The following is a 19,383-nucleotide window of genomic DNA, read 5'->3' as shown; positions in this document are numbered from 1 at the left end:
CCTGTGGATATAATATAATAGATATAATTATGGACTGTGGGTGGCAGCGACATGCCTTAAGGCATCTATTCTGCCGGAAATCCAGAAGAAGAGGAAAGCCGTCAGTGCAGAGTAAAGCTGAGGAGGAGACCGGGCAGCACCTGTACGGCTTCAGAGGTTAAATCACTGACGGTCTGATCTCACTACAACACAACGGCTCTTTTAAGAGCCACACACTTCTTCCGAGAGCTCATTTCTGTTCTTTTAGAAGCATTCGTATCCCTGTTAGCACAAGCATCACTTCCAGAACAGCAGAGTAGGCTGAGCCGGGGGTAAGCTTCAGTTTTCTAGTCGCCTTGGCTGCTACCTGCAATAGACGCGAATGAAGCGATGAAAAATGTGACAAATGTGAGCAAGTGATGCTTTTGGTGTGAAGGCCCGGTAAGGGTTCCCCTCTAAATTTAAGAGGGTAACATATGGGGGACGGACTGGAAGTAGAGAGGTGAATGTGTTCCAAAGTTTACAAAATAAATAGTCAACATACATAGTGACCATGAACATGACAAGATGGAGGCTCTGAAAGAATAGGCTCACCCGCAGTTACATCTTAGTGCCACAGAGACCGCTACAAACATGAAAATCTCAAATCTTATGAAGTACAACTTTAAGTTAAAGTTCTTCTGCCACTGGATGTCTGTTTTCTTCCATGTTCACCATGCTCACTGTGATTAGTCTGTACAATGCGCGGCTGTATTCACACTAGCTCACTCCGAGATTAAACGTATTCTGCATTCTCACATTCAGCCATGCTGGGTAGTGTCTAGATAAATTCAGGTTTGCATGTGTGAAAGGGGCTCCAGCAGTCAAACTCAGACAGAAGACAAAGATATGAAATGTTTTCTTTGCTCTGTCTGGGAGCATTGGCTCATGGGATGGAGCAGAGTCTTAAGTCAAAAGAGAACCCAGACTTTCCAAGAAGCTGCTCTGAACCCTGCCGCTCCACTCACATACCCTGGATGGGATACAAGAGGCACACAGGCTGCCGTGGTTCTGTGGTCATGATCCAGAGCTCTGCAGAGCACACAGCTGCTTTAGGTTAGACTGGGCTATTCTGGGCAGGGACTCGTGAGTGTCCCTCAGTGAGGTGAAGTTTGGGTTAAGCAGGGATAGAGACAAGAGCATCCGCTTCAGGATGTGCATGAGCGTGTGTTTGTTTACCTGCAGGGGGCCAGGCTTTGATGTAGCCAGTGCAATGCACCACAGAGTACTGAGCCTCTCCTTCTTTTGAGGGTCCAAGGCCATTCCTGTCGAACACACACACACACACACACACACACACACACACACACACACACACACACACACACACACACACACACACACACACACACACACACACACACACACACACACACACACACACACACACACACACACACACACACACACACACACACACACACACACAAGCATGTTAGGGACTCAGACAGTGGGGAAGGACTGAACAACAACACAGGCTCTCAGACATTTAGTACTTAGGGTTCGTCCACACCATCAAAAACAACCTTTTTTTCTCTGTTGTTCTTAAAAAGTTTTCCATCTGCACGGCCTAGACTCATGAAATATCTGAATCCACACGAAACCAGTGAAACCACCAAAAAACGCTGTAGTACACATGCCAGGCCTGGATGTGGACAAAAATACACCAACAACGGAATAGAAGAGACGGGGAGACGCTGTGGAGAATACAAACACCGGAGAGTTTCTCTCCAAATCTGGAGACTTCCCAAATCCTCCTCCATCCTAGATAGAAATGTGTCCACTGTTTCTGGTGTTAGTGGAGACTTTGGTGATCTTTTGGACTCTGATGCACCAATCACTCTGCAGTTAGTGTCCTCAACGAGCAGAGGGTGCTGCTGTGAGCCCCTTCCCCCTCCCAAAGCACTCACAGGCAGGCACTGTCTCACTTGATTTAGAGACTTTTCACACCTTCTTAGCAACTTTATTTATAAAAAGCTTCTAGCGACCAGTTTAGCTCCTTATTCAGAGCATCAGAGAACAGTAGAAATATGTGGTCGGCCTAATTCATTCCCATGCATGTGGCTCAGATAACGGCCGCTTCATGTGGATGGTCGGCCAAAATGATTCTAAAGTTGTGCGGTTTGAGGAAAACGCGCCTCTGTGTGGATGGGCCCCTAAGCCAGTTGGCTTCATCACTCTGTTCAAGTGATGGCTTCTAATGCAAAGCTATTATGTGTGTCTGCAAATGTCAGTGAAATATCTGTATTCACATCGTACAGAGTGGGCGTAGTTTATATCAATAGCCGGCTTAATTTTCTGCGTCAATTTTGTTTTTACTATCATTTCTACTTCTTATAAATATATATCTATGAGGTTAGCTGTGACTTTAACAAATAATAGAACGTGTATTTAAACTCTTCAAAAAGAAAAAAGGGGGAAAAAAGTCTAAACAGAAACAAAAGCAGTGTAACTGTGAATGTTTGATGTATGTCTGATGTGATCATCAGGTCATATTGCTTCATGCTTCTTTAAAAAACAGAGGTTGTGTGTATAATGGGGGAAGGAAGATGAAAGACTGCAAAGTTGGTCCAAAGTTTTATGGTGAAAAATGAGACAGCTATTGACAGAAGACAGGACTAAATCACTCTGGGGCCATACTTAAAAACATTTCAAAAAGCAAAAGTTTTATTTCTTTTAGAAATCTAAATCAGGAGACAGGTCAGGGGGGCTGAGGGTGGTGCTTGAATATCTTTGCTAAACTGTTTTTCATACCTATTCAAACAGCATTACCCATGCGTATCAGAATGATGTATTTGATGTATAATTTGTTTACGCCCTATCCATGTTACATGATGGCTTTATTTAAATATGACAGGCTTGATATGAAATACTTGTGTGATACAGTATTTGACATCTGGTATGAGGAAATTGAAAACAGTGGCCAGATCAAAGTAATAATATAATATAATAATAATATCGAGTGATGGATTTTACTACTTATTTTGGCCTTTGTATACAGCAGCAGCAGCACAGGCCAACTGCATAATGTGAAGCTTTCACTAATGATTTCTTTGTGCTCATGTGCTACATGTTAATCATGTTGCTGGGTATTCCTACTGAACTGTAAGCACTTGGATGAAACCTGAACATTTAGAAAGACTAATGGTCTGATGATTATTGTGGTTTATCATGGGGTTATTGTTGCCTGGAAGTAGATCAAGCGTTCTCTCTCTTATTACCGGACCCATCAGCCTAAAGTTGATTGGACACTTAAGGACCTCTTGTGGTTTCCTCACTTCTCTTACCCTGGCATTTTGGGCCGCAAGTGATCAACTACTGCTTCAATTACAAGCAAACGGAAGGGCGCCCTGGTAGCCCACAATTCTAACGCCCCTCCCCCTCTACCACCGAGCTCCTTCGCCCCTTCCCATCGAGTGCTCGTCAGTGAACGCGCACCAGATTCCTGTGAACGCGCCCGTGTCTTCTCTTATCAGTAAACAGTATGGAGTACATGCTACACAGAGGTAGGCTGGCTAACTTACTCATAGATAGCAACTGCTAACATCATTAAGCGTAAGCGTAGCTTGAGGCGTGTGCTTGTGATATTGTAACATGCGCGAGGGGGGTTCTGTGTGTGACTGAGAGTCAGCTCTGTGCTGAGTGGACAGGATGACTCGGGTACGTTGAATGTGCACGTAAAGGCCGTTTTTTTTTCTTAAACCGGATGATTTATGTTGTTCTATCAGAGCAGAGTGTTGACTTCAGTGAATATGATCAAACAAATGTTGCTGACTGGGACTTTAATCGCTGTGATTGTAGGTGATAACTGAGGGCGGCCCAGATGAGCATATCAACATTTTCATCAACTCCTCCCATCTCTCATGACAGACCTGAAGACTAGCTGAAACCTCAGAAGATGGGATATAAAAATTATAGTTCTTATCATTTTAGTGAATCCCAACCATGGTGAGAAGTTCCTGTACCTGTATCTCTTCCTCATGCTCGACAGACGGTTTAGGGAGATGTGATCCAGAGGAGCACTACCGCACCTGTACACAAATACAAAACAAAGAGAAAAGCATAAATGACATTCCACAGTATGCACCAAGTACTGACACAGCTCATCATTCCCTCTTTATTGGACCTTTGAAAAATGTTGTAAGTTCACCAAAGCTCTGACAAATCACAGCACTGTTTCACTCAGAAAATGTTACTTCTGATTTCGGTTTGTCTTTGGTACTCTGTGGAACAGTCTGCCTCTTGACATCAGGCAGGCATCTTCTGTTCATGTATTTAAGACTAACTCGTTTTATGTAACATGAGTCCCATGTTGTTGATTTTTAATAAATGCTAATGTTGTTCATTTTACTGGGACTTTTATTTTTCAGAAGTGTTCTTTATTTTTATTGAACTGTTCCTAATTTATCATTTTCACTTTTGTATTCTTGTTGTACAGCACTTTGATGGAAAGCACTTTATAAATATATTAATTATTATTATTATTTTTGTCTTATACAATTCACCCCATTTCCAACCAAAATCAAGTGGCATATACTGCAGCGTACAGGCCAACTACAGCTGAACATGAAACTAACATCTTAAACCTAATGTCATATTGGGACATTAAAGCTGAAGTTGGTAACTGTTTTATGAATTATTATGCAACCTTCTGTTCCTCTCTTTGTGTGCTCCTAATGGCATCTGCCAGATTCCACTGTGCCTGAAGAAAAACAACCAATCAGAGCAGAGGAGTCTGACACAGTGTCAACGACTGCTCTGAACTCTGACCAAACTGTAAAAATAGACAGGTCCGATCAAATATGAATCAAGATTCTCTTACTGTATTGACTATTTCTCGCATAAAATGTTTCAGCCATGCCTATACAATGAGCTGCAGCGCTTGACAAAGGAAGGCCTACTCTAACCTGAATCTGCCAGATGGATAGATATGCATTATTCTCATTGTCTCAGCATATACATCTGTGAACTCTGGTTTGGAGATCTTTTGGGAAGGGGTGAAAATACTGGTTGCTGATTGGTTAAACCATCTAGCCTGCTCCACAGCTCGCCTGACACCTGAGTGGGTGACTACACTTTGCCATTGTAGAGTCAGGGCGGTAGGTCTTTTCTGTAACGTGGACAAAAACACACCGACCCTATGGTATCCCTTCTCAGTGTATGCAGGTTACACCCTTGAGTTGCCATTGCTTCTGGCTGTTTTTCCTTGAGGCAAGTCTTGTGGCTGAACATAACATGAGTCTGCCTGGATCAAATAATGGCTTCCCTGAAATGTGCTGTGTTCCTCTCATGTTAAGTATGTGTCACAGAGGTGGTTGTGTTTCAATGTTTGCTTATATTCTCTCACAGTGTCCCAGCAGCATGCTGTTTGAATTATGCCGAGCCTAGAATAGCAACAGAACAAAAGAAAATGCCAGTCCAACAGATTCCTAACAACATGACACACTGTGGCTCTTGTGCAAATCACAGGCCTTTGTGATCGATCCAGACAAAACAAGGCTATGGCCAGCATGTCAGAGAGAAAATGGAAAAGGTATGTTAGTTTGTTAAACTAATCATGAGCTCCTCCAAGTCCTTGAAGCCGTCAAAGCTGCTTTGATGTTCTTTATAGTCAATAAGTAATGAGGGTTACGGGGCAAATTGTGATATCCTGACATAGAGAAAAAGGAAGGGAAAAAAATAAGAAAACTGGGTTTGTAGGGTCAAGAGGTAGGGAGTGGAGATGGGGTGATGTCCAACACATGGAAATAATTGTTAGAATATAGATAGCAAGCCTACTAGGTCTAATTATCTACGTTTGTATGATGTATGGAAACAGCAGTCATTTAACAAACATCCTCTGGAGAGCAGAAATGTTAATGCCATCATGTCAGGATATAAAGACTTATGGCCTGCTGCACACATGGTCTATGTCTAGGTTCAAAGTCACTGTCACAGAACACGAATCAAGCTGTCAAGCACATTTGAAATCTATTAATTCAAGCACATGGTATCGACAAAATACAGGCGTATTTTAAGCTGCACTGAGATCAGAGGTCGCCTTTACCAAATATTTTCCATCAATGACAGGATTTTTTTTTTAAAACGACGGAAAAATCTGAAAGCTGTCTTTCATCTTGACAGCTCAGAACACTGAAGGCGATGTACCATAACTTTAATTCACACCTCGCCCAGTTAAACTGAAAGTGTCCGCTCCAGACAGCAGCAGCAGCAGCAGAGTCGCAGCACAGAGGAACAGGAGTCAGCAAAGTTTACTGACGAGATGTTGGTGGAGAATTTAGTATCAAAGTGACAAGCAAAAATGCCCATTTGGCAGTATTTTGGATTCAAACCAAATGCCAATAGGGAAACTGATAACATTAATGAGATAATCTGTAAACTCTAGCCTCCAGCCTCACAGCCAGAATGTGGTGTGGCTGTGCACGCTCCACAGTGAAAGCTAAACCACAGAGGCTGGAGATTGACAGATATCACTGCGGCTGAGTGACTTTCTCCAAAAAGACCAATTATTTTTGATGACACAATGGCCGCAGTGTTTTTAGTGTCCTCCACTGTCACTATGGAAAGGACAGTGGCAATCTCAGACAGGAAATGTATGCAAAGTGAGATCGTACTGAAGTTAAATCTGCATAAACTTAGACCAGCGGATTCTCTACCTGCCTCAGTAGGCAGTTACCATCTATTGTAATAGTAAACTGGATCAGCCATCAACGTTGCTGTAAACTGCTTAACCGCAGCGCTGTATAAAAATGTATGACAGTAGAAAATATTTTAAAAAACAATAATTCAGCATCAGGAGGAAGGTTGGCTTAGTGGTTGGGTCAGACACACACAAGACACACACACAAGTCATCATCTCACATGGGACGCCAATACGGTTGTCCCATGTGAGATGATGACTTTTTAACATTCTTCACCCTGCCATATTCGAAGAATGTATTTTTTACTAAAATGTTTTCCATTAATACTATTTTCTTTTGGTTAGATAAATATGAAAAAAATGGAGTTGTGCTTTAAAAAGAGAACTTTTTTGTAGCAATTTTTCTTGTTAAAGCCTCGGAAAGAAGGACGGATATTTTGTTCAAAGATCAAGCTGTATAATAATCTGTATTTTGAATGTAATGTATTGATGGTGTCTTATAAACCTTTGAGGGTTGGGCACTTTGTGTGAAGATCGCAAAATACAAAATAAAAATGTATTGCTCCTCAAGCAATGCACCTGCCAAGAACGAAGTCGATTGAATGAACATTTCTGAGATATCTGATGGACAATCATACATGCATACAGACAGAGACTTTAATGTTAAATGCTAATGCTACAGTGCCATCTATTGGCACCACATTTCTCATGTCCATTCAGACATCATAACTAGTCCACCAGTTGTGGTTGCAATATCATAAGTGTTCAGGAAATATGACAAGTCCTGACCACAGCATTTGAGCAAACTTTAAGGGCCAGCTGTAGAAAACTGTATGAACATCAGAAATCTGGGGGAAAAAACTAACTTTTCTGTATTAGACATGAGACATTCACTACCAACTTAGTGATGATTGCTCAAAACGTGTAGTTGTCAGGTTATGAAATTTAATTGCACACCTAAAGGAGGAGTCACTGCAATGTATAGTTTTAACTGGAATGCACCCTGCATTAAATATCTTGGAGTGAGCTTGCCTAAAGACATGTCACAGTTATTCAATATTAACTATAACTGTATTAACAAAAAATTATATGATGACCTTGATGGGTGGAGCCTGTTGCCTCTGGACTTTGGTAGCAGAATTAGATCGATAAAAATGAATATCCTCCCGAGGTTATTATATTTCTTTTTATCATTGCCAGTGGAAATCAATCTGAAACAATTTAGAGAGTGGAATAAACATGTTTCACGATTCATCTGGAATAAACAGAGACCAAGGGTTCAATTTTCCACCCTTCAGCTTCCCCGAGGAGCGAGGCGGCAAAGCCCTCCCATCATTAAGGGACTATTTAGCAGCCCAGCTGAGACCTCTGCTATATTGGTGTAATTCTTCCTGTGTAGCTAAATGGAAAACCATGAGTTATCATTAACTGATGCACCAATACAATCACTGCTTGGTTGTGTGGGAACAGAGGAAAAAATATTACATACGGAGAACCAATGGGTGAACTGCTCATTGAAGGTATAGGGGGAGGTGGTTAAAAGATTTGAACTCCAAAAACAGATAAAACTACTTTATATATATATATATATATATATATATATAGACAATGGATCTATTATGGTGTTACTGCTATATGCAAATTTGTAATTAAAAAAAAGGGAGCTTAACAGCCTTAACGATTTATGTCAGACGTATGGACTAGGTGGGCGAGACTTTTACAGGTATTTACAGTTCCGTGATTATTTCTGTAAAAAGCTGAAAGGTTGTAACCCAGCAGAGTCACCAGAGATTATATATATATTTATGGATGCATACAACTCTGGTGATTTTAAAGGACTCATAAGCAAGCTATACCACAGCATCACCTCATTGAAGAAGGACTCTACAGACTATGTGAAGCCACGGTGGGAAAGAGAGTTGAACATTGGGATAACAGAGGAGATGTGGCTGAACGCTTGGGAAACACAGTCATCCTCCACCAACTCCTGGACTTGGAGAGACTTCTGCTGGAAAAGCTTAATTTGTTTTTTTATAACTCTAGAGCAGAAGTCCAAACAGGTCGCTACACAACCGGCCTGCTGGAGACAATGTGCAGAATATTTTTTGGTATTGCCCCTCCATCCAGTTTCTCTGGAGGGAAGTGGCAAAAATAATTTCAAAGGTTCTATGTTTTAATATGAATGTATTATTCACGACTCTCTACCTTGGGAATATGCCAGACGGGTTGAGTAAAGAGTGAGACTGTATGTTTGTACTGGGTATGATACCTTGTCTTTTGGATAGTTGATCACCCCCGGACATTGAAAATGGAAAACTGTTCTATGTTTTCTATTTGTACAAAAAGATGAAAATGATCTATAAATAAAGAGTTTTAAAAAAATGTGTAGGTGTGGTGAAAGATCAGATTTGATGACAATTCAAAGTGGCAAAAATCAATGTAGACACAAATGGGCGTGGTTTACAAGGATAAATTGTCTGGTCAAGATGTACAGTTAATTGCTATAGAGCCACCATCTGACCAAACCGCACCAAATCTGTTGAACAGATCATTGTGTCCACAGCAACCATCTGCAAGTGTGAAATAGATTGGCTGATCGGTTCCAGAGATATGGGAATTACGCACAGGAAGACAGAGATTCCTTGCTTTATAGTCAGATTGCCAGATTTTTACCTCTGTTATATCCTTGATAGTTCTACACAGGCCTGCATATTGTGATTAATTATGGAAATAATAGCCCGATCACCACAATCAATCACACATGAAAGACTATTGTAAAAGCCTCTGTGGAGCTAATTAGAAACATCTCAGCAGGACTCTTCAATGTTCTGTGTAGACAGCAGCTGAAAGAAACAAAACTACAATTCATGTCTTTGTAAACACTTAATGGCTGTCACTTTGGGAGCTACACACTGCTGATTGCCTGCCACATTACACAAGCCCCTGCTGTTTATCACAGAGTACAATTTCAGCTTGCTTTCATGGCAATAGATTCCCATTAACTGTTACAAAGCAGATGTGGCCGTTTATCAGAGGCTCCATTTGTGTTCAATATGCTTCATTTTAGCCACACCTAATGTATTTTAATGAGTCATTATCTAAATTTATTAGTGACACTACTGTAGCGGATATTGGTGACCTCAAATCAACACGCACGCACGCACGCATGCACACGCACGATAATGTGGTGGCTGTGGCTCAATGTCTCAGTGGGTCGTCCTCCGTTCGAGAGATCGGCGGTTCCTACGCCCAGTGCACCCCCACCCCCCCCCCGTGTCCTTGGGCAAGACACTGAACCCCGCATTGCTCCCTGTGCTGAACATGTATGTGTAAATGTGGTGGGAATGGTTAGATTAGATGGTATGTAGATGTCCACTGCCATCAGTGTGAATGTCTGTGGGGATGGATGAATGTGACAAGTAGAGTGAAAGCACCTTGAGTAGTCAGAAGACTAGAAAGGCACTATACAAGTACAAGTCCATTTACCATTTGATGTTTATAACGTGTCTGAATATTTGGACTTATATTGTTTTTTGATGCTTTGCTTTGGTAATATTGTTTTTCTCTAAAAATGACATGCCAATAAATCCCATTTTGAACTGAATTGAGAGAGAGACAGAGAGAAATTTTCTCTTTTACTAATGGCATGCTTCACTTCCTCATAAGTTTTCATTAGTTCTTGCAGTTTGGACACAGAAGCATCTTTTCCGTGTCTGCATCAGTGAATCTGGGCTCGACCTCGTGGTCTTCTTTGGAATCCATGAATGCGCACTCAACAGAATTACTTACACCTGGCTTGACATAGCTGCCGCTTCTCATCCTGGTTTGGCGCACGTGCAACCGATTAGACCAGGATGATCAGACCAGACTAGTTCAAGGCTAGCTTTTTCATTCATCCCGGATGTCTTAATTCTGCTTTTCCCTTGTTTCCATTTTTGTTCTTCACCTCATCTCTTTTTCATTTTGATACCAAGATGTCGACAATGTAAACTTGTGAACTGGAGTTATGACAGAGAATACGAGGAGAATGATGCAGCCGCAGTCCCTGGATATGTATTGATGCAATAATGTGTTTTTGGACTGAATATTTTACTGGATTGGATCATCTGGACCTCTGCCAATGTAACAAGACTGTTTTTATCTGAATGTTAGTATAGGATTTCTTGAGCTGAAATAACAAATGATAATGTAGCACTTGTTTATGACTACAGACTGTAGTAAAAGAAGACAAGTCAACAGACAGAAATAAAAACACATTGTCACACACACCTCATGCGGCAGATGAAGGACCGTCGGGAGCCCATGCACATCCTCATGGAGGACTGCTGGCCCTCCTTCTTCACGGTTCCTGTCTTCAGGTCCAGAATCCGTCCTGTTAACACACAAACAGCAGATCAAATTAAAATAGGGCACAAGTAAGTGCACAGTCTTTTCCTCAGCCAGTTCTATTTGCTAGCATTGAGACAGAGATGGAAAAAAATTCCTGTGAATGCCCAAAGTGACAGCTGGTAACTGGAGTTGCCAAAGGGAAACTTACTCCAACACAGAGCTCAGAATGACCCTCAAAGTCTTTGGTGTTCATTTTAAAGATTTTTTTGTACTGAAGTGGTGAAACTGTGAACATAATTTGTAATCACTTTGACTTAATTCAAGTAGAGTTATACTCTCATTTTGCCTAAGGGCCCTTATGTTCCTTGATAACATGGTTAAATAGGTTTAGTTTGGAGTAGGGCCTTCGTTCAGGTTAAGAAAATGAAGGTGAGAGCCCACAGATTGGCTTTGTTACCCTAACCTGCACAATCTCCAGTCTCCATCGTCATTAGAATAGAACTGATCCTTTCCAGATGAAAAAGGAATTCTCTGTATCGCATATATGACGGTGATTGAAACAGATAGAGGCTGATGACCATGGTAAACACATAACAGACCAGATTACATCATCAAGTATTTGCCCAAAAATCAGCATACGCATGCTAATCTTGTCATTCACTCACGCTATTTTCCAGCAGCATGACTCTGCATGCTGGGTGGAATAACTGCACTCATATCAGAACAGTTCCTTAACGATAAACTCTGCATCTGTTTACTAGTCATGGTGTGACAGCCTGTGGAATTAGTTGTGTAATATCTTCTGAACGGTTGTAGGTCCATCAAATTGCATCCAGAGGCATTTTGGTCTAAGGCCGTCAATAACAACCCTTGGAAATAAAAAATGAACTGAGCCATTCTTTTCCATCGCATTTGCGATTTGGTCTGACGACTTCAGGCTAGGTCTACATAATAATAATAATTATTATTATTATTATTATTATTATTATACATTTATTTGTATTTCACTTTACATTTCTCAAAGTGCTACAGAGCTGAATAGTTAAAATAAGGTATCAGTTGAACAAAAAGACATTGAGCAAAATGCTTTGGTGAACAGGGGGGTTTTTAGGCCTCATTTTAAAGCATCTGTAGTCTGCGGGGCCCTCGAGTGGTCAGGGAGGGCGTTCAATAACCTCGGAGCAGCCGAAGAAAAGGCCCCATCACCAATGGTGCAGAGCTTGGTTCTGGGGACTTGGAGGGTGTTTGAGGTTCCAGAACGGATGGTGCGTGAGGAGGTCTGGGGGGTGAGGAGTTCCTTCAGGTATAGGGGGGCATGTCCGTGAATGCACTGGTGGGTGAGGAGAGAGACGTTGTACTAGTTTCTGAGTGGGACAGGGAGCCAGTGAAGAGGTTTTAGAATCGGGGTGATGTGGTTGTGTTTGCCTACCCTCTCATCCTGGCAACACTGTTTTGGATGTATTGAAGTTTACCAAACAAAGGTATTATGAGACCAGGCATAGGGCTATAAAATTACTTCCCTGGAGGATACAAAAACAACAGGGAAAGAATACAATTTATAGTATTAGGAACCCCAAGACACAATAGGTCTGCAGTGAATCTGAGGATATTCAATGTGCTTTTGAACTACATTATAAAGACCTATATACCCAACTGGCCATGGCAGATATAACAACAATAGAGTCTTTTCTAAGTTCACTAGACCTACCATCTAATGGGTAACAACAGAATAAAGAAATTATGGCTGAGATAACAGAAGAACTGAATAAAGCCATTTCAAGATTGAAAGCTAATAAGGCTCCGGGTTCAGATGCATATCCGTCTGAGTGGAATAAAACATTTAAACTTGAAATTATGCTGAAAATGCATTTGACTCAGTGGGTTGGAACCTATACAGGGTACTTTCAAAGACAGCTTTATTAATTGTATTAGAGCGTTATACCTGTCTCCAACAGCCAGGATCAGGATCAATGGACACCTGTCACAAACTATTTATTTCAATTAAATTCAATTCCATTTTATTTATAGTGCCAAATCATAACAAAAGTTATCTAAGGACACTTTACAGAGTAGGTAAAGACCACACTCTATGACTTATTTATGATTTACATAGACCCAACCATTCCCCTGTAGAGTAAGGTGGCAACGAAAACATCGGACAGACTCAGAAAGAGCATTATTTATTGAACCTTTGGCCAAAGCAATTAGAGATGACTCTGAGATAAAAGGGATTATAATTAGAGGAGAAGAACATAGGACCTGTATGTTTACAGATACAGTTCAAATGTGCATTAAGGAAATAAAAAGCTGGATGACCTGCAATTTTCTGATGTTAAACTCAGATAAAACTGAAGTCATTGTACTTGGCCCCAAAGGCCTCCGAAACTCAATAGCTAAAGACACAGTCACTCTGGATGATGTTGTGTTGTCCTCCACCACCAAAGTAAGGAATCTGGGTGTTATTTTTGACCAGGATTTGTCCTTCGATTCTCACATAAAATTTACGACAAGGGCTGCATATTTTCACCTGCGTAACTTTGTGAAAATTAGGAACATTGTGTCTCAGAAAGATGCAGAAAAACTAGCCCATGCATTTGTTACTTCTAGGCTGGACTACTGCAACTCCTTATTATCAGGCTGCTCCAATAAGTCTGTTAATAGTCTACAGCTGGTCCAAAATACTGCAGCTCGTGTACTAACTAAAACAAATAGAAGAGAACATATTTCTCCTGAATTAGCTTCTTTGCACTGGCTACCTGTAAAATCTAGAATAGAATTTGAAATCCTTCTCCTTACCTACAAAGCTCTTATTGCTCAGGCTCCATCGTATCTTAAAGAGCTCATAGTACCATATTACCCAACTAAATCGCTGCGCTCTGAGAATGCAGGACTACTTGTGGTTTCTAGAGTCTCCAAAAGTAGAATGGGAGGCAGAGCCTTCAGCTACCAAGCTCCTCTCCTGTGGAACCAACTCCCAAGTGTTATTCAGACACTGTCCCCATATTTAAGAGTAAACTTTCCTCTTTGATAAAGCTTACAGCTAGGACTTATGAGCCCTTAGCAATGTTGTTATTTTTAAGCTGATTTTGTTCTGCTTAATTATGCTGCTATAGGCCTAGTCTGCCGGGGGATAATCCTGCTGCTGATACTCTGAGCTTTTATCCTGTCTGTCTGTATCATTCATGTCTCATCAATGCATGTTACTAATTCAACTCCATGTTTGCCACTAATGATAATGGTTCCGGGTCACTGCTCGTGTGGTCGACCGGTCGGAGCACAGAGCAACTTTTAGCGTTATATAGCATTTATTATGTTTTTCTACTTGTTTTATGTATATATCTGTTTTATGTATATATCTGTTACTTTAATTTACCCTTTGCATGCCACACACGCCGAGTGTGTTTTTTAACTTTTCAACTACGTTATATAGACGAAGCTGACTTATTTTCCCTCGCTCGTCCCCTCGTGGCGGTCTCTTTGTTTACCTCCCTGTTAACCCCGTGACTGCCAGACAACGTGGAAGTTCTTCTCCTTGTTTTTCTTTTCCTATTTCACCTGGCACTTTAATTCTCCATTCGGCATGGATATACCCGTGTTTTTTATAGCCATTCTTCAAGTGTGGTTTCTCCTGGAGTTTGTGACGGCGAGCAGAAACAACGACCAGCGGAACACGTACTCCAGAGAGACCCTACTGCAGCTCGGACTCCATCCTCTACACGCCTTAGCCGTAGGCTTGCTACCTAAGGAATTACTGCGGAGTAACTCAACCAGCCATGACAAGTCCACACACAAGAAAAATAAGGTAACCAGAACGGGGAAGAGAAAGAGCGGAATCAGGGCCAGGCTCAAACGGGAGACTTGTAAACAACGGCCGCTTCCATCTATTGTCCCAGCTAATGTTAGATCCCTCCGAAATAAAACGGACGAGCTACAAGCTAACGTTAACTACATGCATGAGTACAGGACTGCCTCGGTTCCTGCCTCGGACATCGAGCTTCTGGCTGTCTCCCTTCACCCTTTCTACCTACCCAGAGAGTTTCCTCAGCTCTTTGTCATCCTGGTTTACATCCACCCCAGAGCCAACGCAGTCACAGCCACTGGACACATCACAGACTCTTTAAACAAACTGGACCACATTTCACCGGACTCTCCCAAATTCATCTTGGGTGATTTCAACCACTGCTCCCTGTACAAATCATTAAAAGGTTATCAACAGTATATCACATGCCGCACACGCCTGGAGAAGACACTGGACAAGTGCTATGGTTCAGTACCCAATGTATACAGATCTGTCACCCTCCCTCCTCTGGGCTCTGCTGATCACCATGCCATCCTGCTTGCTCCGGCTTACATCTCTGGCATGAGAAGGGTGAAGAAAGTTGTCAAGAACATCCAGCAGTGGACCAACGAAAGCATCATCACACTCCAAGGATGCTTTGAATCCACTGACTGGGACAACCTCCTGGCCCCCTCTGATGACATTAATGAACATGTGGACACTGTGTCATCGTACATCTCCTTCTGTGTGGACAACATCATCCCCTCCAAAACGGTCACCATCTACCCCAACAACAAACCCTGGATCACCAAGCTCAAGGAGATCCTCAACAAGAAGAAAAGGGTCTTCTTCACCGGCTCCGAAACGGAGAAAAAGGAGGTCAACAGAGAGGTCAAACATGCCATAAAAACTGCCAAGCTGGAGTACAAGAACAAAGTGGAGGAGTGCTTCACGCAGGGTAACCTCCGCTCAGCCTGGCAGGCACTCAAGAACATGGCTGCTGTGAACACTGCTGCCAGCAACACAAAAACCATCCAGGTTACAGGCAGTAGCTCTTCATCTCTCCCCAACGACCTTAACTCTTTCTACACAAGGTTCGAGCAGGACAACACCACCTAGCTGGAAGAAGCGATGTCCAAGCTCAAGCCCAGTGACTCAGCAGCTTTCACCTTCAGCGCAGAGGACGTGGTGAAAGCCCTCAGGAAGACAAGGGAGAACAGCTCACCTGGCCCAGACAACATCAGCGGCCCCGTCCTGAAGCACTGTGCTGAGCAGCTAGGGGAGACCCTGTTTCAAAGATCCATGGACAGCAGCATAGTCCCCCAGCAGTGGAGACACTCAACAGTTATCCCCATCCCCAAGAAGAGCGCCGTCAAATGTCTGAATGACCTCCGGCCGGTGGCCCTCACCTCTCTTGTGATGAAGGCCATGGAGAGGATCATAAAACACATCAGGGAAACCCGCTCCCAGATGGACCGACTCCAATTCGCTTATCAAGCTGGCAGGGGCGTCGATGATGCAAAAACATTCATAATAGACACTGTTCACAAACACCTGGAGCGCCCCAAAACCTCAGCCAGACTCCTGTTTGCAGACTTCTCCTCTGCATTTAACACCATGCAGCCCCACATCCTGGCTGAGTTCTGGTCAACGGCACCTTCTCCGACCTCCAACACACCTCAACCGGCTCCCATCAGGGCTGTGTGCTCTCACCTCTGCTCTTCATCCTCTACACCGATGACTGCAGAACCACACAGCCTAACTGTCATCTGGTGAAGTACGCTGACGACACCGTCCTCCTGTCTCTGCTGTCAGGCCCATCTCATCACCACGGACCAGCTCTTCAGGAGTTTGTGGAGTGGTGTGACAGCTCCTGCCTGGAGCTGAATGTCAACAAAACCAAAGACATGGTGTTGACCTTCTCCAACAAGCAAAAGGAACTGGCTGCATCAGCAAACACCGTGATCCACGGGAAGCCTGTTGAAGCAGTTGAGGAGTACAGGTACCTGGGCACCATCTTCGACAGCCTGCTGAAATTCTCCTCCAACACAGAGGAGATTCTCAGGAAATATCAGCAGCGGGAAATACCTCCTTAGGCAGCAAGAACATCCTCCTGACCTTTTACTACTCCTTCATCGAGAGCATCATCACGTTCTCCATCACATGCTGGTTCTACTCCACCAGCCTCCAGAACAGAAACCGCCTGCAGAGCATAGCCACGGTCTGCTCTAAGATCATTGGACTTCCTGTTAGAACTCTGTCGACCATCTATGAGCAGCAGACACTCAGGTTAGCTGGTCGGATCATGCAGGACCCCTCTCATGCTCTCTTCTCAGCGTTCGAGTGGCTCCCCTCAGGACGCCGTCTTCGCTGTCCCTGCTGCAGGACACAGAGGAGAAGAGCAACCTTCATCCCCAGGGCTGTCCAGCTCCTCAACTCCTGACCCCTCTGACCATCCCCCTCCCTACTCTTGACACCCTCCCCTGGACAATTCACCCCCCCCCCCCCCCTCCCTGGACACCATCAACCCCCCTCTCCTCCCCAGACATCCCTCCCTGGACACCCCCCCCCCCCCCCCCCACTCCAGACACCCTCCCTGGACACCTCGCCCCCCTCTCCACCCCGGACACCCGGTCTTATATTGTATCCATCATAGCACTATGGTCACTTTATTTTTCAGTATTCATCTGGTTACACAGAGCTAGCATGCACGCCGACGATGTTCTATGTATCTAACTGTGACTTGTGTGTGTTTAACTTGTACTAACATCTAGACACTTTCCTCTTTGCTGTTCTTCGTATCTAACTCTGTGACTGGATTCCAACCTGTACTAACACACTAACATCCTGACACTTATTCTAACCTGTACTAACACACCAACATCCTGACACTTATTCTAACCTGTACTAACACACTAACATCCTGACACTTATTCTTGTTGGTAGGTTAAAATGTTTTTGTAGAGTTGCATTGTCGTTATTTGCTGCTCTGTGTGCCCTGAATTGCCCCCCGGGGACAAATAAAGTTTTTTGAATTTGATTGAATGGAATAATTATTATCATGGTCATGTTCTGTCGCTCTAGCTGTGCCTGTTTCTTGCTGTTCTGCTGTATTAACTGCCAAAACTTGTAAGTCATATTCACATTGCTTTAGATATTACCATAGTCACTGTTACTTTGTGGTTGCTTGCATCTCTGGAAGTGTGTCTGTCTGTCTTTGTCTCTCTCTGTCCATCTGTCCGTCTTTTCTCTCTTTCTCTCTCCCTTTCTTCCTCCCCAACCGGTGCAGACAGATGTCCGTCCTCCATAGAGCTGGGTCTGTCAGACGTTCCTGCCTGTTATAGGGAAGGTTTTCGTTCCCGCCGTACTCTATGGGGGAATTGTTGGGTCCATGTAAATCATAAATAAGTCATAGAGTGTGGTCCGTATCTAACCTGTACTAACACACTAACATCCTGACACTTATTCTAACCTGTACTAACACACTAACATCCTGACACTTATTCTAACCTGTTCTAACATACTAACATCCTGACACTTACTCTTCTCTTACACTTTATTCTTGTGTTAGGTTAAAATGTTTTTGTATAGTTGCACTGTCGTTATTTGCTGCTCTGTGTGCCCTGAATTGCCCCCCGGGGACAAATAAAGTTTTTTGAATTGAATTGAATTTACCTACTCTGTAAAGTGTCTTGAGATAACTTTTGTTATGATTTGGCACTATAAATAAAATTGAAATTGAAATTAGATGATGTTCTGCTTTTTATTACAAGCCCAGACTCAAGCATTCCTAAATTGATGTCCCTACTAAATAAACATTTTCAGTCAAAAGCAACTGGACTTGGTTATTTGTTGTATGACTCAATGCTGCTCACAGCAACAACTCATTACAAGCACAAAAACAATGAACTACAGACTGCAACATCTGGTGTTCTGACTGATTTATGATCAGTCCTCGTGTCAGTTAGCTGGAAAACCATGCATTTCTGCAGCAGGCACACAACAAAGTTCAAACAGTGAGCAGTAGAAGGAGAAAGAGCCTCCAAAACATACTGCTTTAGTTCCACTGACTGAAACTAAACTCTGAGAAATGCTGGGACTTCAAAGGATGCGTATGTGCTTGTGTATGTGTGCATGCTAGCGTGTGTATTTTCGTCTGTCACAGTTCTACAAGGAGATTATTATGTTATGTGGATTACATGGAACTGCTGGGTATTCAGTGTGGTTCAGATGGCCTCTGGGGTCAGATGGACATAAATACAAACTCCACTGAGATAATATGGAGCCTCCTGAGTACCACGCAGAGGAAGATATTAAACAGGGCAATGTTGCCCTCTGGTGGCCACTATGAGCATGTCAGATATTTTTACATTTTACAGTAATTTCACTCTCAACCACCATTTTTCTCATTTGTTTACACATACCACATTTTCTCAGAACACTACACAAATTAAAATAGTTTTCTTAAAATGATAAGGCCACCCCTCCTGTGCTGCACTTGTCCTTTGTCTTCTGGGTTGCTGCTGATTGGGTCCAGTTTCCTGCCTGTAGCCAGGGTGGGGGAAGCTTTGGCTATAAATGGATCACATGTACATGTGTTGTACCACTGTCCTCTTCA

At 42.8% G+C, this 19,383-nt stretch overlaps 1 protein-coding gene across 1 annotated transcript in view; it reads right to left on the bottom strand.

Moving 5' to 3' along the window:
* The window catches only part of arnt2 (aryl-hydrocarbon receptor nuclear translocator 2), a 97,791-nt gene that overhangs the window by 51,232 nt on the left and 27,176 nt on the right, over positions 1-19,383 (bottom strand). Inside the window, exons 6-8 of the mRNA XM_083916785.1 lie at positions 10,928-11,030; positions 3,984-4,049; positions 1,198-1,283 (exon numbers count right to left, since the gene is read on the bottom strand). Of these exons, the coding sequence (XP_083772911.1) occupies positions 1,198-1,283; positions 3,984-4,049; positions 10,928-11,030 (255 nt within the window). The remainder of the gene's footprint in view (positions 1-1,197; positions 1,284-3,983; positions 4,050-10,927; positions 11,031-19,383) is intronic.

This window comes from Echiichthys vipera (genome assembly GCF_963691815.1).
Source record: "Echiichthys vipera genome assembly, chromosome: 1".
NCBI lineage: Eukaryota > Metazoa > Chordata > Actinopteri > Perciformes > Trachinidae > Echiichthys > Echiichthys vipera.
The sequence above is the reverse complement of the archived record's forward strand: the minus strand, read 5'-3'. Positions and strand labels throughout refer to the sequence as shown.